General features: G+C 40.2%; 1 protein-coding gene across 1 annotated transcript; it reads left to right on the top strand.

Moving 5' to 3' along the window:
• The first annotated feature begins 4,473 nt into the window (after window positions 1-4,473).
• Window positions 4,474-11,564, top strand: tmem182b (transmembrane protein 182b). The gene is made up of 5 exons (XM_036569486.1): window positions 4,474-4,784; window positions 6,738-6,867; window positions 9,089-9,175; window positions 9,275-9,412; window positions 10,841-11,564. The coding sequence occupies exons 1-5, from the start codon at window positions 4,605-4,607 to the stop codon at window positions 11,119-11,121; spliced, it is 816 nt and encodes a 271-aa protein (XP_036425379.1). The 5' UTR covers window positions 4,474-4,604; the 3' UTR covers window positions 11,122-11,564.
• Window positions 11,565-19,396: the final 7,832 nt, after the last annotated feature.

Below are 19,396 nucleotides of genomic sequence, written 5' to 3'. Positions count from 1 at the left end.
AATAAGAACATTAATTACTCATTGTGGGTGTGTGTGTGTGGGGGGGGTGGTGGAGGTGTAATCCTCCTGTACACACCTGCTCCATACACACAACACGTTATTTCACTCAATTCTGTGATTTAAACTAAAACTAAACTAGGCTGGGTTTCCCAAAAGCATTTTAGGACAAAGATTATTTTTACATGGTAGAGCGAGCATCACATTAAACACTCTCTCTACCAGCTCTACAGTCTTGATGATCTTAATACGCTGAAGCTTTTGGGAATCTGAGCCCCAAACATTTCACACAGTGATAACATTAAAACCACCTCCTTGTTTCTACACTCATTGTCCATTTTATCAGCTCCACTTACCACATAGGAGCACTTTGTTGTTCTACAATTACAGACTGTAGTCCATCTTTGTTATCTTATACTCTGTCTGCCCCCTTTCACCGTTTGTCAACATTCAGGGCCCCTACAGGACCACCACAGAGCAGGTACTATTTGGGTGGTGGATCATTCTCTGCACTGCAGTAACTGGACAGTGAGTAGACATACAAGAAGGTGTGTTAGTGAAGTACATATACACACACCTACACACAAACCCTCCCTTTTCTACACCTATGTGTGCAGAGACAGGTTTGTTTGGTGTATAACCCCCATGATAAATTTGAATTAAAGCTGTGCTGCCACCATGTGGTCATATGTTGTAAGAACAGGATTTGAACTAAACTTTTATTGAGATCTGTCAAAAGTTTCCTGCTAATGCTCTCAAATAAATCCATGTTTTTGCTGTTTGCTCACACTACCTGCTCGCATTCTTAAATCCTTAAAGGGGAATTCCACCAACTTCAAAATTTCTGCATAATTTAATGACAGAGGTGTAAACAAAGTCATTCAGAGTGGTTTGGGGTGAAATACTCTGCTCTAGAGAAATAACAGAGACAGAATTGTTCACAGTGACAGTGGTGGTGATAGGAACCAGACGTCTGAAGAATTCAATGCCTCTTAAAGATTAAGAATTTAAGATACTAGGAATGCTTAAAAATTTAATGCCTCATTGGCGTAAGATTTTTATATTTTTAAATCCATCCATGGTGGAGAGGTCAGTCTTGTTATAAGGCAAAATAGCACCCAAAGAAAGCTTAGATTTTTAATTACCATTATTTTACAATTACCAACATAACATCCAAAACTCAGAAGGCACACGTGAGTTGACTTGTCATTTTGGATAGTAAATAAAATAGCCACACTTGCCACAGGCTATAACTCTATTTGTAGACATTGTGACCCCTGGTTCTAATCGCCACCACTATCTAAAATGTACCATTTCACATCAAACCATTGTGAACAAAACTTCTATGTCAATTTTTAACAATTTTCATTTTTCAATACCAACTGCCTTTTACACTGTGTCAACATTTCATGACAAACATATCAATATAAATGATCCAAAATACTCTCAAAAAATCTTTTTACATTAACTTACATTGAAATTTAAGAATGTTTTTTTCCTTTTCCAGTAAACTTACAATTTCAGAGTTACAAGGTTTTGACATGCAAATACCCTGCTAGAAAAACCATCATGGACCAGCATGGCTGCTCACTAAAAACCAGCATATGTTGTGTTTTGGTAGCTGGTATGCTGGTCAGCAGCATGACCATGCTGGGTGAGCAACTAAACCAGCGCCATGCCAGCACAAACCAGCTTAGACCAGTACAGAACGCACGCTGGTCTGTTTTTCTCAGCAGGGTATTGTGTTCTTTAAGAAATGCATCACATCAAAGTTGATGAAATTCTCCATTTAAAAAATCTGCGTCAACTAAGTTACTAACAGGTAACGCTTGTCCATTTAAGCTATGCTTGTCTGAAAACCATGCAATCAATATCAGTTTATGCTATTTCCTTTAATGTGTTTAGACATTTTGAACACATTTTAGTGAATCTTATGAAATAATACCACATAGTACCATCAACTAGTGCCTGTACTTTTTTATTTCCTAGTTTTAAATGACCATAGTATAATAACAATGTCAACATTCATATTAGCCTGAAAGGAAAAATGGCTGTGTGGTAACACATGCTAGGATAATCTTAAAAATGATGCCTTAAAATAGGAAAAATGTACATAACAGTCAACTGTTATCCAGTGCAGTCGATTGTTAAAGCTGCACTACATCATTGTTTTTGTTAAAACTGAAAGAAGTAGTGTTATTGTGTCAGAAGAAAAAAAAACTAAAATTTGGTGTTTGTGCACTGCTGTGAGTCACCCTGTAAAGCCTGAAATAATAATTTAAAAGTCAGAAGTGTCAGATTAGATTTTGCGGGAGATTTTCAGACCACATGATATGTCAAATGTATTAATGTCAGGCCTAAAAAGAGGGTCCAGCTAGATGTTTAGGTCCAAAAGGTGAAATAAACATTATACTAAAGATACTGTAGCATCAGCAAAGAAGATGATGCAGAAAACATCGTGCTTTAAAGGCAAGTGCTCTTTTATTGAACAGACAGCAAGTGAGAACCACTGCCAGCACTATTTAAGTGGGCAGGTCACTTCAATCCATACCCTTTCTCTTTACTGTAGACACTAACACTGACACCAGTGACCCTCACAGCTCAGTGCAGAGTAGCACTAATAACACACATGCACATCTTAGACTGAACAACAGCCATGTCTCCTTACCAGGAGCACAGCACCTCCCAAGAGCCCCTTTGCATGGCTACACTTCCCGTGCTCCTATGGCAGAATTTTTCCAGTTCAGCAAATAGTAGTCATTGAAAGTCAGAATGAAACACAAATTCTTGTTACTTGTTTATTGTTCTCTACCGAATCTACAGTTCAAACGTGACTGGTGTCATTTAACATTATCATTTATTGTGAATTAACCCAATCTGGGTGCCGGAGTCATGACTGCTCTTCACCTTTGGCCTGACTCTAGGCAGTATCATGCACTTAATACATAAAGTGCCTCAGTCCTGTTTCACCTAGACTATTATTCTTCTATATGATGTCCTTCATACATTCATTCTTTAAGAATGTGAGCATTCTGCTGATAATAATAATAATATTCAGTCCAAACTGATTAATAAACTGGTAACATTGATAATGTGGTGTATCAGTTACATATAATACATTTTGGGATGCAAAGTCACTTCATTGTTTTTTCCACAGTAGAATGGGTTGTATTGAAGAGCTCAGGGACTAAGATAGATAGATAGATAGATAGATAGATAGATAGTTGCACATAACCTTACATATACTATGCAGAAAAATAGAAAATTGAAATAAATCTAGACATAATGATATGACATAACTGACTCGGAGTTGCATCGATATTACAGTGTAAAGAGCGCAGTGAGAGTCATTACAGTAGCAGTTATGATATATTGCACAGTGTGTATCAATAGGAGAGGTGATTTAGTGATGTGGTTCAGCTCAGTTCAGAACCTTCATGAAATGGGTTTTCATGATGGAGCAGCTGCACACAAGCCTAAGATCACTATGCACAATGCAAAGCATCAGTTGAAGTGGTGTAAAGCGCCTCCTCTGACCTCTGGAGCGGTAAATACATGTTCCCTGGAGCACTGAACCATAAATCAATGTGGGCAGTCATGGGCTGGAGGTTAGGTAACCAGCCTTGTGACCAGAAGGTCACTGGTTTGATACCCAGAGCTGACAGTATGTGACTGAAGTGCCCTTGAGCAATGCTCCCTGGGTGCTGGATAGGGCTGCCCACTGCTCTGGGCAAGTGTGCTCACTGCCCCCTAGTGTGTGTGTGTATGTGTTCACTAGTGTATATGTGGTGTTTAAATGCATGAATGGGTCAAAACGCAGAGGTGAAATTTCCCTGTTCTGGAACTAATAAGGGTCACTTACATATTATATGCACTATTTGGCAGCCTGTTGGACTAATCTGGGTTTGGCAGATGCTAAGAGAACACTACTAGAACGCATAGCGCCAACAGTAAAGTTTGGTGGAGGAGGGATAATGATCTGGGGCTGTTTTTCAGGTTTTGGGCCTCTTAGTTCCAGTGAAGGGTGATGTTAATGCCATAGTGTACAAAGACATTTTGGACAATTATGCTTCCAACTTTGTGGCAACAGTTTGGGGAAGGGCTTTAGGTGTAACACATGAGGTAACACATGTGAAATGTGTCAGCACAATTTACAGTTAACCCTGGCTCCCCCTAGTGGCACAGCTAAAGTTAAACACTTTGTAACTATATCTAAAAGGTTCACAACGCATGATGACAGATTCTATTTTCACTACTCTTACATCATCTCCAGTGTGCAGCTGCGGACATCCATCCAGCACACGATCCTTATAGCACAACCTGAGACTTCCAGCACTCAACACGAGGAATGCAACTGTTGTCAATCATGTGCGTCTAACACGTCTTTTATTAGCGGTTATTTTTGAATCGTGCCACACCTCTGCTTTAAACTGACTCAGGAGCTAAAAGTAGAATCTAATGATGGTACCAGAAATAATGAAGACAGGTTGGCAATCTAATTTGATCATAGACTCACAGACATGAGAGATGGACAGACAACCCATCCTGGAAGGCAGATGATAATCTATACATGAGACGGTGGGCAGTTAAGATGATACAGTAGATGAATGAGCTTCAGTTTATCCACCATGCGGCTGGCAGTGCTGCAGTTCATTGCCGGATTCTGTGGAGCTCTGGGATCCATCTTTCTTCTGCTTTCTCTCGGGACCGACTACTGGCTGCTAGCCTCCGAGTCTTGTGATCCAGGGGACAAAATTACAGCAAGACTAAGGAGAGTCACTACAGAGGTAAGGGAGACCAAATGGAATGAGTATAAATGCATCAAACTAAACTGATATCATGTTCTGTGTTCTTGTACTATTTGAGGTCCTGGAACAGCTGCATGTATGTATTCTGTCACACAGCTGTTATGAATGATAAGAACAGAGACGCTAAAGAGACCAGTGCTAAACTGGAACAACTGTATCCAAAGCATTCTAACAGTACTTAAAGTGACAGTTAAGGTGAACAATCTTCATAGAAAAATGCAGTAAATCAGGATGCAAGACATGTCTGGCGTCTGAAGGTTAGCTACAAGGCTATTCTAGCTAACAAGTTGCCCTATTGAATTGTATTTACTAGTTAGCATCATGCACACTGCATACCTACATCATTGCACTTGTCTTAAAATCATCTCAAGTTTTTAACCAGGAATTTCACCCATTTTCATTCATGCTGCATAATTAAATCATAGAGTAAATCAGAGTGGTTTGGTGTGAAATGCTCCATTCTAGAGAATCTTAGTCAGAATTGCTCACAGTGGTGGTGATAGGAACCAGACGTCTGAAGGAACTAAAAGTTACATCAGAGAAAGTAATAACATGAAATAGTTACAAATAAATTTCCCGAAATATGTGTCTGTTCTCCCCGTGTCTACGTCGGTTTCCTCCCACAGTCCAAAGACATGCAGTCAGGCTGATTGGACATGCTGAATTGTCCCTAGGTGTGACTGTGTATGTCTGTCTGTGTGCCCTGTGATGGACTGGCGACCTGTCCAGGGTGTATCCTGCCTTCCGCCCAATGACAGCTGGGATAGGCTCCAGCACCCAACCGTGACCCAGAAGGATAAGCGGTTTAGATGATGTATGTATGTATGTGAGTGACATTGTTTTACAGTATGTTTTCGGCCTTAAAGGTACCTCTTATGGCAGAGAGGTACATGCAGGATGTTTAGTGGTTTTTACTGTCAGCACCATTATACAATTCTCTACAATGAAATGGCAATTTCGCATCAAACCATCTAAAAACATCTGAATGATTTTGTTTGTATCTCAGTCATGGAATTATGAAGAAATTTAGAAAAATTGGTAATTCAGCAGTTGGGATGTCATTCAGAGCAGTTTGATGTAAAATGGTTCCTTGTAGAAAAACTTAGTAACTCAGATTTCTTTACAATGGTGGTGATAGGAACCAGGGGACGCCATGTCTATGATACAAATAGGGACATTTTATTCACTATACAAAATCTACATTCTGATGAAACAAGTTTTCTTTGGGGACTATTTTGCCTTGAAACACACTTCATGTATCCATCCACCATGAATAGATTAAATTAAATTGATTACAAAACATTTTACACCAAAACTTTATCACAAAACCACTGTAAAACAATGTCTCACACATTAGACAGTGTATTCATAAGCACTTCATGTAATAATGTTCTGTCGGGAGCTTTAAGAGGGAGACGTCTGGTTCCTATCACCACCACTGCAAACAACTCTGACTCATTAGGTTTTTCTAGAACGGATCATTTCACAACAAACCACTCTGAATGACTTTTTTGGCTTGCTAACCATTTAATTATGCCTACATTTTGAAACATTGGTTTCCCTTTACATTACAACATTGAGTTCCTCAATTCAGCTTAATTAGCCTGGCATAAGCTTTCATTGCCCTCACAGTTCACTAGCAAAAACGATGCAAACTTTAGAAACCAAACATATCCTGACTAAATGACCACATTTGAGAAGATGGGAAAGTTGTGTAAATGTGATTTTTCACCAAACTATCCATTTAAGATGCTGCAGATTTAATGTTATTCTCACTCCCTGTTCTATACTGTGTACAGTACAGCTAAATATCATGATCAAAAGCAAATTACTTTTGCGTATTTGTGTATTCCAATTTCTAATGATCATTTCAAAGATAATAATAATTATATCATAATTATGTATTATAATAATTCTATTTCCAATGTGAAGGATGGCCTTCAAGAAGATCAAGATGGTCCCGAACATGCGGTCCTGGCCTACCATGAAGGTGTTTTCTGGAGATGCTCCTACATGAAGGAAATGGACAGAGGAGAGGACAGCATGTTGGACTTTTGGATCAGTAGGTTGAAAAAACAGGCTAATCTGTGGTTAAAAAAGGATTTTGTCATGGAGAAGCACTGCTTATGGTATAACTTAGGTCTAAACTTTAGCCATACCCTCCAATTGCTCTTCATTTCACCCTTAAAGGGGGAATTTCCAGAAATTTTTAAAGAATTTCTGCTTAATTAAAACCTTGCGGTCTAAACAAAGTCATTTAGAGTGTTTTGAGGTGAAATAATTAATTGTACAGAAACTTGTTGATTCAAATTTCTTTACAAAGGTGGTGATAGGAACCAGGGGTCCCAATGTCTACAACACATTTACTATCCAAAACCTCCAGTGAACCGAAGACATGCTTCTTCTGGGTTTTATATGTAGTGTTGATAACAGAAAAACAGTGGTAAATATGAAAAAAAAGTTTTCTTTTTCTGTTGTTTTGCCTTTTAACGCCCTGCGTGTGCCTCTCTGCCGTGAGTAGGTTCACAAAATTACATTTTTGCCCAAAAGCATAGTTCAAAACTATGGTAAAGCTATGTTGCAGACATCAGGCAGCTTATTTGTCACCATTTTGTGTAATAACTTTCTGTGAGGGAGCTTTTAGAGGCATTAAATGCTTCGAATGTCTGGTTCCTATCACCACAACTCTGACGCAGCAAGTTTCTCTAGAACAGCTCCACTGACATCAAACCACCCTGAATGACTTTGTTTACATATTAGCAATTGCATTATGCAGATTGTTTCACTGAATCATTGCATTATGAAGAAACTTGGAAAAATTGGTGGAATTCCTCTTCAAATTCAAAGGCTTATTAGATGCTTAAGGCTTATTAACCCCTTAAAATCTCAGGGTTATTACATACCAAGGCTTATTATTCAGTAACTACAGGAACTTCAGTGCAGACTGCTGAGTTATTCCTAACTTAAAGAGTGTGTGCTAAAACTTTGGGCCTGCTGGTGGACCCTGGCCATTTAAGGGGTTAATCAGTGATTACATGGAAAATCATGCCCATATCACTGAAACTTGAGTTTTCCTGATTTTATTTTAAATGAAAGAATTTAATGAATTTAATGAATTTAATTTAATGTCATTTTCAAAAAGTAAAGTTCACTCACAACCTATACAGTCCACATCTGGACACTAGGCTGCAAAACAATCTGTTTTGAATTCAGTGGTTTTGTGATGACACGAAAACCACAACATTTACATATACAGCCTACAGTAGTTTAGCCCCGCCCATTTATACTGAAGTTATAAAGACTACTTTTTGAATGAGGCAAAATACTGCACAGCCAATCAGAACAAAACACATTTACACATACACCAATCAGGCATAACATTCTGACCACCTCCTTTTTTCTACGCCCATTGTCCATTTTATCAGCTCCACTTACTTTGTAGTTCTACAGTTACAGACTGTAGTCCATCTGTTTCTCTGCATACTTTGTTAGCCCCCTTTTACCCTGTTCTTCAGTGGTCAGGACCCCCATGGACCCTCACAGAGCAGGTACTATTTGGGTGGTGGATCATTCTCAGCACTGCAGTAACACTGACGTGGTGGTGGTATGTTAGTGTGTGTTGTGCTGGTCTGAGTGGATCAGACACAGCAGTGCTGCTGGAGTTTTTAAACAGCTCAGTGTCACTGCTGGCCTGAGAATCGTGATAAAATGGACAATGAATGTATAAACAAGGAGGTGGTCATAATGTTATGCCTGATCGGTGTATCAGTCTTAAAGGCACAGTAACAAAAACAGCCTATTTAATTCTGCTGTTTGCTATCCGGTGTCGATCAGAGAAGAATGGGTTCCCCTTTTGAGTCTTGGTTCCTTTCAAGGTTTCTTCCTCCTGCTCTTAGGGAGCCACTGGTGACGCTCATGGGAGCTTGGAGCTGGATTTTTCTGTAAAGCTGTTTTGTGGCAACACCTGTTGTAAAAAGGGCTATATAAATAAACTTTGACTTTACTGGACATCTAAGGGATAAAGAAAGGTTGGAAAATGTCATGTAAAATGAATTCTAAACCACACAAACTTCATAAGTGGACTTTAGGGAAAAATAAAATGCAAGACAAATGTAGGATATGGGCCCTTTAAGTTAGGCATGATAGGACTGGTAGGTCCTGGGCACCTAACCTGCAACTGGGAGCCAGGCTAAGTTGTCTTGTCAAACAATCTCCAAAGGTGTATGATGTCGTATGGCATAAGCAAAACATATGAACTGATGATACATATTTTTTTCTGACAGCCAACCAACCATCAGAGAAGATCTGCACACCAGCCTATCTCTCCCAAATTCCTCTTTCTGGCATTTTAACCTCAGATTCAACTACTGGTGAGTAGACCCCCCTCCTCAAAAACCCTAACCAAATCACAGAACATGATTTTCCATTAAAACTTGACCCGCTGAAGTCATATCTGATGTGTTGTCCAGTACATAGGGCGTTTTGGTGCATTATGTCTGTGCTGGGACTCACCATGGTTACGCTTGGTGTGTTTGTCACCATCTGCGGCATCCCAACGGCCAGCCGTCGCCTTTATGAAGCTGGAGGAGCTCTCTTCATAACTGGTGGTAATAAGGCAAATTAATAATTAATGCATTCTGTTTAGCTGTCCTCTTCCTTTCAACACTTCTTGTCGGGGGTTAAACTGGGATGGGGAAGGTGTGGGAGCCCTGCTTCAATGTAGAAACACTATTATTCAGTTTATAACTTATTAAAGCTGATTTAGTGTGTTATAGGCCTCAACACCTCCACAGCTCTCTGTAAAGCTTACAGTGCTCTACAGGATCAGCTCATTTGAGCTTTACAGGTTTTTGGCTCATTTCCAGCCAAGAATGATAGAAACCCAGCAAGTCAGATTTTGTGAGTTGGTCATGTTTGGGAACCAACAAGGTTAGGTTTAGAGAGCTCAACTCACATCTCAGTACAGTGCCTCTCAGAATTTGGCACATTTTTGGGTTTTGGTCATTTCAGACTGACTACAATGATGTTTGATTTAGCAAACGTTACTGTTGATACATCTCTGTATGTGAATGTTATTGCTATGGACTAAGCTAAGCTAACATTACTGTTACTCAAAAGATTCACACTCAAAAGAATCAATCTCTGCCAGCTATTAACTAGAGGTTCCGGCTCATCTCTGCAAGCCACTCACTAAAGATTCAGACTCGTCTGTGTAAATTAACATTACTGCCACTCACTAAAGATTCAGACTCATTTCTGAAAGCTAATGCGCTAATGCTATTGCTACTAACTAAGGATTGAGGCCCGAGGACGCAGATTGAGGCCCGAGGACGCGAGGACGCAAACGCAGACACTTTGAGCTATGCAGGTGGGGTTTCACGTGTAGTTGCGTTCAAAAATGTGTCACGACGCATTTCATAACGCGATGCAAGCGCGAGCTGCATTCTGAACGTTACAGCAAGGGGCGCTATAACGACAGCCAAGCCTGACCAAGCGGTCTTGTACCGCCAGCATGCTTCTCAACTGCCATGGCAGACGACCACTCAAGTCTCATGCCATAAAATGAGCTCACTCAGCCCACTCTCCTCTACTGTCCAGGTTTAGCTGTTGAGGCTATTGGAATAACAGTAGATCCCTCTATGATTTGTACTCTATCGCCCCCTTCAGTACTGAGTATTTTAACCTCCACAACAACGTAAGAACACGCGGTGAGTTTGTACAGAAGGACCGAGCATTTGCAGTGCATTGACCGAGCGCTGTCATTTGCGTTCGCGTCCTTGTGTGAAGTATGTTTCAGGCCTTAGGCTCATCTCTGTAAGTTACTCACTAAAAATGCAGATTCATCCCTGTAAGCTAACATTATTGCTATGTATTAAAGATTCAGACTCATCTCTGTAATATAGAAGTGTGTAATAAAACTTTGGGAAAGTCAGTGGGCCCTGGTCATTTAACTGGACTAAAGAACCTTCACACAATACTCAGTGAGAGAAGAAATATATTGAACAATACATCTAACTTAAACTCTCTGTGTGTAGGCCTGCTTGTCTTTTTGGTGGTAGGAACGTTTGCGGCGTGGGTGCAGGGTTCATTCTCTCTGGAGCAGTACGTCCTCCAGCGCAGGCTCTCGGCATGCCCCAGCCTCCACCTCAGCGTCCACTATGGCCTGTCCTTCATGCTGGCCCCCGCTGCCTCCTTCTTCTGCCTGCTGTGTGGCCTGCTGATCCTGCTCACGCAGACCGCCTCCAGAGCAGAGTCTGCCAGCGCAGCACGTGAGCCGCCCTCAGTGCAGGAGGGATGGCAGGTCAGCACGCTGTAGGTCTGCTGAGTAAGACATGGAGATGTAATGGAAAAAGCTACTGCTAATGCTTCTTCTGGCTGCCAAGGAGGATGATGTGTTCCTGAAGAGAAGAGTGCTGCTGGTTTGCGCTTAGGTCTACTGCAGGGGTGTCCAAAGTCCGGCCCGAGGGCCAAATGCGGCACACAGACCGATTTTAATTGGCCCCCGACTTCTGTCTTACAGTGTATTTTAAGCAGCCCGCCAGCCAGTACGTTGCAGTTCTTTCTTTTACCTGATGGTGGCAGCTGACCAGACCTGCAGCTTCATTTACTGAACTACACTTAGTCAAGACTACAGACATAAAGCTCAAACTAAACACTGAGATAAGAAAACTTCTTATCAGAGCAAATTCAGTCGTTCAGTAAATATTAACCCTTTAACCTCTTCAACTCCTTGAGACCACCGGTGGTTCCAAAACGCACTTCGTCATATTCTTCATAACTTTCATATTTCATAAGCTACATTCAAAAGCTGGGTGTCGTATGAGAGCTGTAACTGTCCTCTTTCCAGTCAAATAGATGGGTGATGTAATTTTAAACCCTTATAATAAAAGAAGTTGAATTTTTTTTTTTCTACTGAAAATCGACCCATTTTTCCACAAATCTGGGCTATAAACTATAAACAGATGGCATCTGCTCTGTACAAATTATTTTTATAAAATAATACAAAGAGCGTCTAAGATTTTTGGCTTTCAGTAGTAAATTGTAAGCATATAGCAATATGTGTGATCATAAAACACATTTTTTGTTAATTTGAGGGGAGCTTTTAAAAAAAAATAATAATATTTCATGCAGTTACTGAATAATTTGCCTTACGATTTGGTCTTGTAAATTCAGATGGACAAAACAAAATATACCCTGGTCAATAAGAGGTTAAGGTTGAACAACAACGTGGCTATGCTGTTTATTTGGTATGTAAAAAACATTTTCTAACAAAACCAAAAATGTGTAGATTTTTGTTTAGTTTGTCTCACAAAGTGTATTTTTCAACAATGATTAATACATCAGACATGTTGTATTACTCTTAAACAATTTAATTTATTTATTATAAGCACTTATCGATCCAAACTGTTCTGAATGAACAAGCCAACAATAAATGAAGCCTCATGCATCTTTTATGCAGTGATAGGAAATGCAGTAGCTCACAGAAGCCTCAGTTTCTAGGCGCTGATATTTTGAAAACATAATATTTTGAATCCTCTGTAAATAATTGTTCGGCCTTTGGGTATTTTGACATTCGATCTGGCCCTCTTTCAAAAAGGTTTAGACACCCCTGGCCTACTAATATTCTGAAACAGAATGAAGAAGAAGACTGTAGATGCCAAAGATTTGAGTTACATGTTATCTTGTGACTCTGATTCAAGACTAAGGTCATGTGGAATTTAAGCCTGAGAAAAAAAAACAGAACAAAACAGATTAACCCTTGTGTGGTGTTCATGTGTTTGTTACTCAGTGGTCTGGTGGACCCACCGCATTATTGGTTAAATCAATAAAGCCATAACAATTTATGTAAATATACCAGCTGTTTAAAATATCACAAGTGTCCAGTGTAGGGTTCTCCTTTAGCAGCTGTAGCCAGTCAGCAGCCTGTCCATGTTGTCCACCCTCACACACACACACAGACACACACACACACTAACAGCAGGCCATGTAGGAGGAGAACAGAGTGAAGGACACAGCACCTCCACACTTTTACTCCCCGCAGGTTCACCCAGCACCACATGTGTAATATAAATGTGTGGGGGGTGAACAGAGTGAAGACACTAAAAATGGGTTATTTTATATGTTCTTCACAGAAAATGAGCAAAGGCCAAGAAATCTGGGGTTGAAATAATAATAAATCGGATCATTTTTTTCTTTTGGTAAGCATTGATAGTGGGTCCCGCAGACCCCAACACCACACAAGGGTTAAATCAGGACCACCAATATTATTGCGGTAACTGAGTTTGCCCTGTCAGTTTTGCTAAGGTCATGTGCTGTCATTACTGCAAAGCTGTTCTCCAGCAGTTTGTTGTGCGATTTGGTTTCAAATTACCATTAAAGAAAAACCTTCTATAAAAGACCGAGGTGCCGTGTGCAGAAAATGTGTGGAGTTTAAAGGGAAAGAGGCAAAACAACTTGATGGCTAGCAGTTAGTTTGGTTATCAAGTATGCTAGATAGTGCAACTGCTAATGCAGCTAAAGTTGTCAGCTAATTTAGCTGAGTTTTAATGAGTTACAGATCACATTCCTTTAAAACTTACTAAAGATTCAGCTGGATTAGCTGTTACTCAACCTAGCCAGCAGAGCTGCTTTACAAGCTACAGACTAGCAAACCGTTTCATGTGTTTTGCCTCTTTCTTTTAAACACTGCATGTAGCGTTTCAGTTCTGTCCTTCAGACTGAAGGTTTTTCTAGAATGAAAGGCTGGAAGTCGTGTTAAACGTGCCAGGCCTTAGCCCTGTTTACTTCTTACGCTGCAAGGCCTGCAGCTAATACTGAGACTAAACTAAAATTCTCTATTAAAAACTCTAGACTCAGTTTGTACCCCAGGAGCTTGAGACTCAACCTGGACTCCAACATTGACCTAATTGTTTTCTTCAAATACATGCATCAAACAATTCTAATATTCTAGTCATGTGCCTCCCCAAGTAGGAGTAGGAGGCTGGCAAACTAGTGAAGAAATTTTAGATGACTCAAAAAGATGCATAACATCCAGATTTAAGTTAAAAGATAAAATTACTAATCCATAGCGCAAGTGTTTTTTTTTTTTTCCTCAGGGCTGATAATGATAATAAGTGTAAAAAGATAATGATTGTACTTCTAATAACTTCTTGTTCCAGAAACACTCAAATTTTAAATAAAACATCTAAAAAGCATGGTGTCTAGTGTCTAATTTCTGTTGTGTACGCTATTATTGTACATTAAATAGCAAGAATAATTCAAATGAAAAGTATGTGGTTACTCCACACTTTTCATTGACCCTGTCTATATGAGGGCACTGACAGTAATGTGGCAGTGGTTCAATTTGGGAAACTCATCAGAGAATACTTCACAACTACAATCCCTGGCCACTTTCTCAGAAACCCCATCACCCCTGGTACCACTGGTACACTTCTAGAGACTGTAGCCTATCTGGTGATGCACAATTTGTGTTAGCCTTTCATCAGAGGCCAGTTTCAGGCCACAGAACCACACTCTGGGTATTATTTGTCCATTGTGGATACTTACACTGTCAGTGTCATGTTCTGAGAATGGTCCACCACCCATCTGGTCAATGGCAGTGTAGAGGGTGACTGACAAAATATGCAGCAACAATCTATGATTGTACACCAATATAAAAGACCTATAAGGTAGGTGTATCTAATAAAGTGGCCAGTGGGTGGAAGTACAAGGTGGGTGCTTCTAATAAAATGGCTGGTGTGTGGAGGTACAGTGTTTCTAATAAAGTGGACAGTAAGTGAAAGTAAAACGTTGGTGTTTCTAAGAAAGTGGCCAGTGAGTGGAAGAACAAGGTGGGTGTTTCTAATAAAGTGGCCAGTGTGTGGAAGTACAAGGTGGGTGTTTCTAATAAAGTGGCCAGTGAGTGGAAGAACAAGGAGGGTGTTTCTAATAAAGTGGCCAGTGTGTAGAAGTACAAAGTGGGTGTTTCTAATAAAGTGGTCAGTGTGTGGAAGTACAAGGTGGGTGTTTCTAATAAATGGCCAGTGTATGGAGGTACAGTGTTTCTAATAAGGTGGCCAATGAGTGGAAGCAGAGTGTTTCTAATAAAGTGGCCAGTGAGTGGAAGTACAGTGTAGGTGTTTTTGATAAAGTGGCCAGTGTTTCTAATAAAGTGGCCAGTGAGTGGAAGTACAGGGTAGGTGTTTCTAATAAAGGATTGTAAAAGCACAGAGCATTCTTGCAAGACCAAAATGCACCTGTCTGTCTCTCTGTCTGTCTCTCTCCTTTTTCGCACTGTGTAAGAACAGTAGCATTAAGGCTGACTCAAGCTGTGCTGATGTGTGGCTCTAATGATGAAGCACTTACTAAACTGTCATTTAAATTATACAAACCAACCACCAGAGGGCAGTATTGCTTTAGATCTTGTGAAATGTGCTGTAGGGAAAAAAAAATCTCTGAGACTCGTATCCATCTATGATTTCTGTTAGTAAGCGGTTGTTGAACCTGTGCAGAAAAATAAAAATGAATTCTATTAGTTTATGTAGCCTAAAATATCAGAGTTTGGTAACAAAATTAAAGTTAATCAAACTGGTACATTTTGTTCTCCAGGCACTGATGTTAACAGTTCTGTTTACTCAGTGTATGTACTGCATCTGTAGTTAGATCATATGCATCTACCAAAACAGTGCTGATGAATTTGTCTGTTTATGATTATTTTTAAATGATAAGACTTTTATTCATACTGAAGACTACTTTCACTCATTTCTATTTTATGCTGAGTCCCTATTTATGCAGGTTTTGTTACTGTATCATTTTATGGTCAAAAGAATCCCAAAAAGAGAAGAATAGAGCCTAACAAAATTCACTTATACTGCTGGATGCTGGATGTACTAAGAAGTTGCACTGCAGTTCTGTGCAAAACTAAGAGACCACTCTTCTTTTAATTTTAGTCAAAGCAGGCATTAAGAACAAGCTACTCGTTTTTCAAGGGATGATTAGGCATAACATAATCCACTTGCATTAGGAAGAGGGAAGAATAGGAAAATAACTAAAAAAACAAAACCTTCTGAAATTGGAAATCCAAAAAATACTTAAAAATATAGAGAAAATGGGACCTCCAAAAACTACGCAAGACACAGGAGACCACCAAAACCGTCATCATCAGATAAACATTACATAAAGCTTTCATCTTTGAGAAATAGGAGAAAATCTGTCTTCACTTTGCTTCAGATTTGAAAAATTCCTTTCCCAAGGGCTCAGCCAGGAATACTGAGCTGCTGGCTCACCTCTCCTGCCACCAGGCATTTCTGTTCATCCTTCCACTCTGAGAAGACCACTTAATACAGTGGGTATGAAAGGATATGTAGCTGTAAAGAAGCCCTTACTGAGAAAAGGAAACAGACAAGAAAGAAGAACATTGGCAATTTCACCATAACATCACGTTTTTTCACAAACACTGTATCACTCCGCTGAGACGCTGTTGCTTAGCAACGACTTTGACAGCTGTAGGAGACGCTCAAGCCATTTGAACGTTTTTACTTCTTACTTTGCCACAAACAGAAAATGGACACTTTTAAGATCACATTTGACCGACAGCTGATTTGGTCAGACTCTGAAGATGAGACGACACTAAATTCCCAAACTGTCATCACCACTGAGCAGCTTTTCAGTCGGCAGCTGTGACAGAAGAACAGCTGAACAACCTGGAATCAGCCAGAAATGAACCCAACACCATTCGCCAAACTAAATGGGCTGTAAGATGCTTTACAGACTGGCTGGAACAAAACAACATTAATACTGATCTGGCAAAAATTGACAAAACTGAGCTAAACTTGATATTGAGGCACTTTTATGGCTCAGTCCGACTTGGTCAGACTCTGAAGACGAGACTACACGTTTGGCAAATGGTATTGGGTTCGTTTCTGGCTGATTCCATGTTGTTTAGGTGTTCTTCTGTCACAGCTGCCTTCGGCTCGTGCCTGCGACCAAATCACAGCCGTGATGTTCTTTTGTGATAATACACTCCCTCTAGTGTTCTATTGCTTAAGTTGAGGCTTCTGTGTAGTTATGCATTAAATGTATGTTTCCACCCTTTTTTCTAATGGCTAAAAAGAAGAACTTGAGCTTCAAGGCCTTTTTGACTTTTTTGCATTTGCTTGCAAAAGCTGTGCTTTGCTTAAGCTCAGACATGGAGCAGCCCATTGAATTTACGTTGATGCTGTACTACGCCGTGCAAACCTCACCCTCACAACCTGAACCCACTGGTGCTGATGCTGCCGCCGCTGCTGCTCCGTGAACTAAACTAATCAATTTAATCATTGCTCCACCTGTTTTCCCTGTTTTTGTACTAACAATGTTTACTATCCGGTGTCAACCAGAGGAGGATGGGTTCCCCTTCTGAGTCTTGATTCCTCTCAAGGTTTCTTCCTGTTCCTAGGGAGTTTTCCTTGCCACTGTCGCCACTGGCGACGCTCATGGGGGCTTGGACCCGGATTTCTTTCTGTAATGCTGATTTCCTTGTAAAGCTGCTTTGTGACAACACCTATTGTAAAAAGCGCTATATAAATAAACTTTACTTACTTACTTACTTGATCTTGGATTGAAATATAAAGACATAGTGTCGCTTCTCAAAATCAAACATGATTCTGCTGTTAGTGACTCAAACTGAGACTGAGGTCGAGGGTCCTTGTACAGTAAAAGCTACATTTACAGAGGCTGCAGAGAACAACAGCTGAATAAACTCAGCACAGACTGGTGAAACGGGGAAAACAGCTTTTAACGTTAGCTATGCTGAAAACAAAGCTCTAATGTAGGCAGTGTCGTCGGGCACCTCTGGTCCTACGTTTGCTTGCTGTCTGACAAGCATATTTTTTTGCGAGGGAACAGCTCCTTAGGGGCTACTTTCACTTCTACTTGGCACATTACTTCATTGAAAAATTTGACCTGAATGTGGTTCTAGGCTTCTCCAGCCACCTTTGACTAATTCACCCAACTTCCCTCTAAAATTAGGCTTTTCCTGAATATATTCTGTATATGTTCACACTATTCTAATTGGAAAAGGCAAACACCCCTGAGAGACGCAGAGACGTGGGCCGAGTTTGAACGGGGGGTCTAAATGATGGGTCCCAACAGTGCGCAGCTCTCTCTCTAACGTCTGCATTCGTCCTCCTCCTCCTCCTCCTCTCAGCCTGTAACTCCACCTGAACCTGTCACATTCACTTTCTCCACTGCCGCCGACTTAAACATCTCTGTCAGTCCCACCCTCGTCGCACCCCTGGAACGAATTGATGTTTTAAGGTAGATTTTAATGAATACGGCGAGTCGTATTCAGTCATATCTCTCAGATTAAATTTTTTCCCCTCTCTTTTCCATGGTGGGGAATCTGTTGGCAGATTCATTACCAGTTCATGCCCCTCCCCATCCCCCCACTCCGCTCCCCCATCCTTCTCGCTGCTCCATTGCCACCCACGTTGCTGCTCCCCTCATCACCAGGGTCTTTGTCCCAGAGAGATGGAACTGTCCAGAACAATTACCTCAGGAGCTTTAACGACACACCGCATGAGGCTTTTAATCTTCCCATTGTTCCTCCAGGAGACACCATTAGGAGAGTTGACAAAGCTCAAAATATCTGTCACTACGACGAGTGCGAGGAAAAATAAACATTTTTTTGCCCACTCTGGCCTTAAACGTTGTTTTTTGCAAGGGCTGTAAATGGGATATGTAATGTCCTTTTCGTTTGGTCACACAGCTGAGGGAAATAACAAAGTTAGCCTCATTTAATCTTCTCTTCTCCTCAGTTTCTCCAAGAGGTACTGTTAGAAGGGTTGAAGCTCAAAATATCTGTCAAGATAAACTTTCTTTGTGCCTCTACAACCTTAAAAACTGCTTTACACAATGCCAGTAAAAAGGTAAAAACGCTGAGTATGGTTCTCTGTTGGTTACATACTTGTGACTCAGAACTTAGCTGAATTGAAAATGCATTATTTTAAATATTTCATAAAGTTTAAAACGTGTTTGTTTAAAATACTGACCCACCTTTGTGCAAAATGTGCATGGTTCATTTAAAGCTTGCTTGGTGTTGATGTTGCTGGGGTTATGTAGTACTTAATAATAAATTCTCCTATATTTACATTCTATTTATATCTAAACTTATTTTGCTGACATGGTGTTATTACAGAACTCCACACCCAAAGAATTACTGGTCTCAGACAAATAAAGCATAAGAAAGAGTTAGCTAACAAAAAAAGAGCATCACTATATTAAAGTCTGAGGCTTTGTTTATGGATGTTGTCGCTACACAGCATGTATATACATACATACATCATCTAAACCGCTTATCCTTCTGGGTCGCGGTGGGGTGCTGGAGCCTATCCCAGCTGTCATTAGGCGGAAGGCAGGATACACCCTGGACAGGTCGCCAGTCCATCGCAGGGCTACACAGCATGTAGAGTATCTAAAATCTAAAATTCTTGTATTTTTGTATTTAATATATAAATACTAAATTTATATTTTGTATTTAATATTTTGGCCTAAATACATACTTATATGCCTTAAAATGTGTTATTGTAGGACCTCAGAGTAAATGAGTTTCTAGTCTCAGGTGGATTTTTCTG

The sequence above is a fragment of the Colossoma macropomum genome, unplaced genomic scaffold, assembly GCF_904425465.1.
Source record: "Colossoma macropomum unplaced genomic scaffold, Colossoma_macropomum, whole genome shotgun sequence".
Taxonomy (NCBI): domain Eukaryota; kingdom Metazoa; phylum Chordata; class Actinopteri; order Characiformes; family Serrasalmidae; genus Colossoma; species Colossoma macropomum.
This window is presented reverse-complemented; position numbering and strand designations above follow the sequence as displayed.

Excerpts from the sequence above, each read along its gene's own strand:
- tmem182b (XM_036569486.1), top strand. The coding sequence starts at position 4,605 with ATGAGCTTCAGTTTATCCACCATGCGGCTGGCAGTGCTGCAGTTCATT. Across the intron at positions 9,176-9,274 it reads AACCTCAGATTCAACTACTG|TACATAGGGCGTTTTGGTGC; the intron begins GTGAGTAGACCC and ends TGTGTTGTCCAG. Across the intron at positions 9,413-10,840 it reads AGCTCTCTTCATAACTGGTG|GCCTGCTTGTCTTTTTGGTG; the intron begins GTAATAAGGCAA and ends CTCTGTGTGTAG.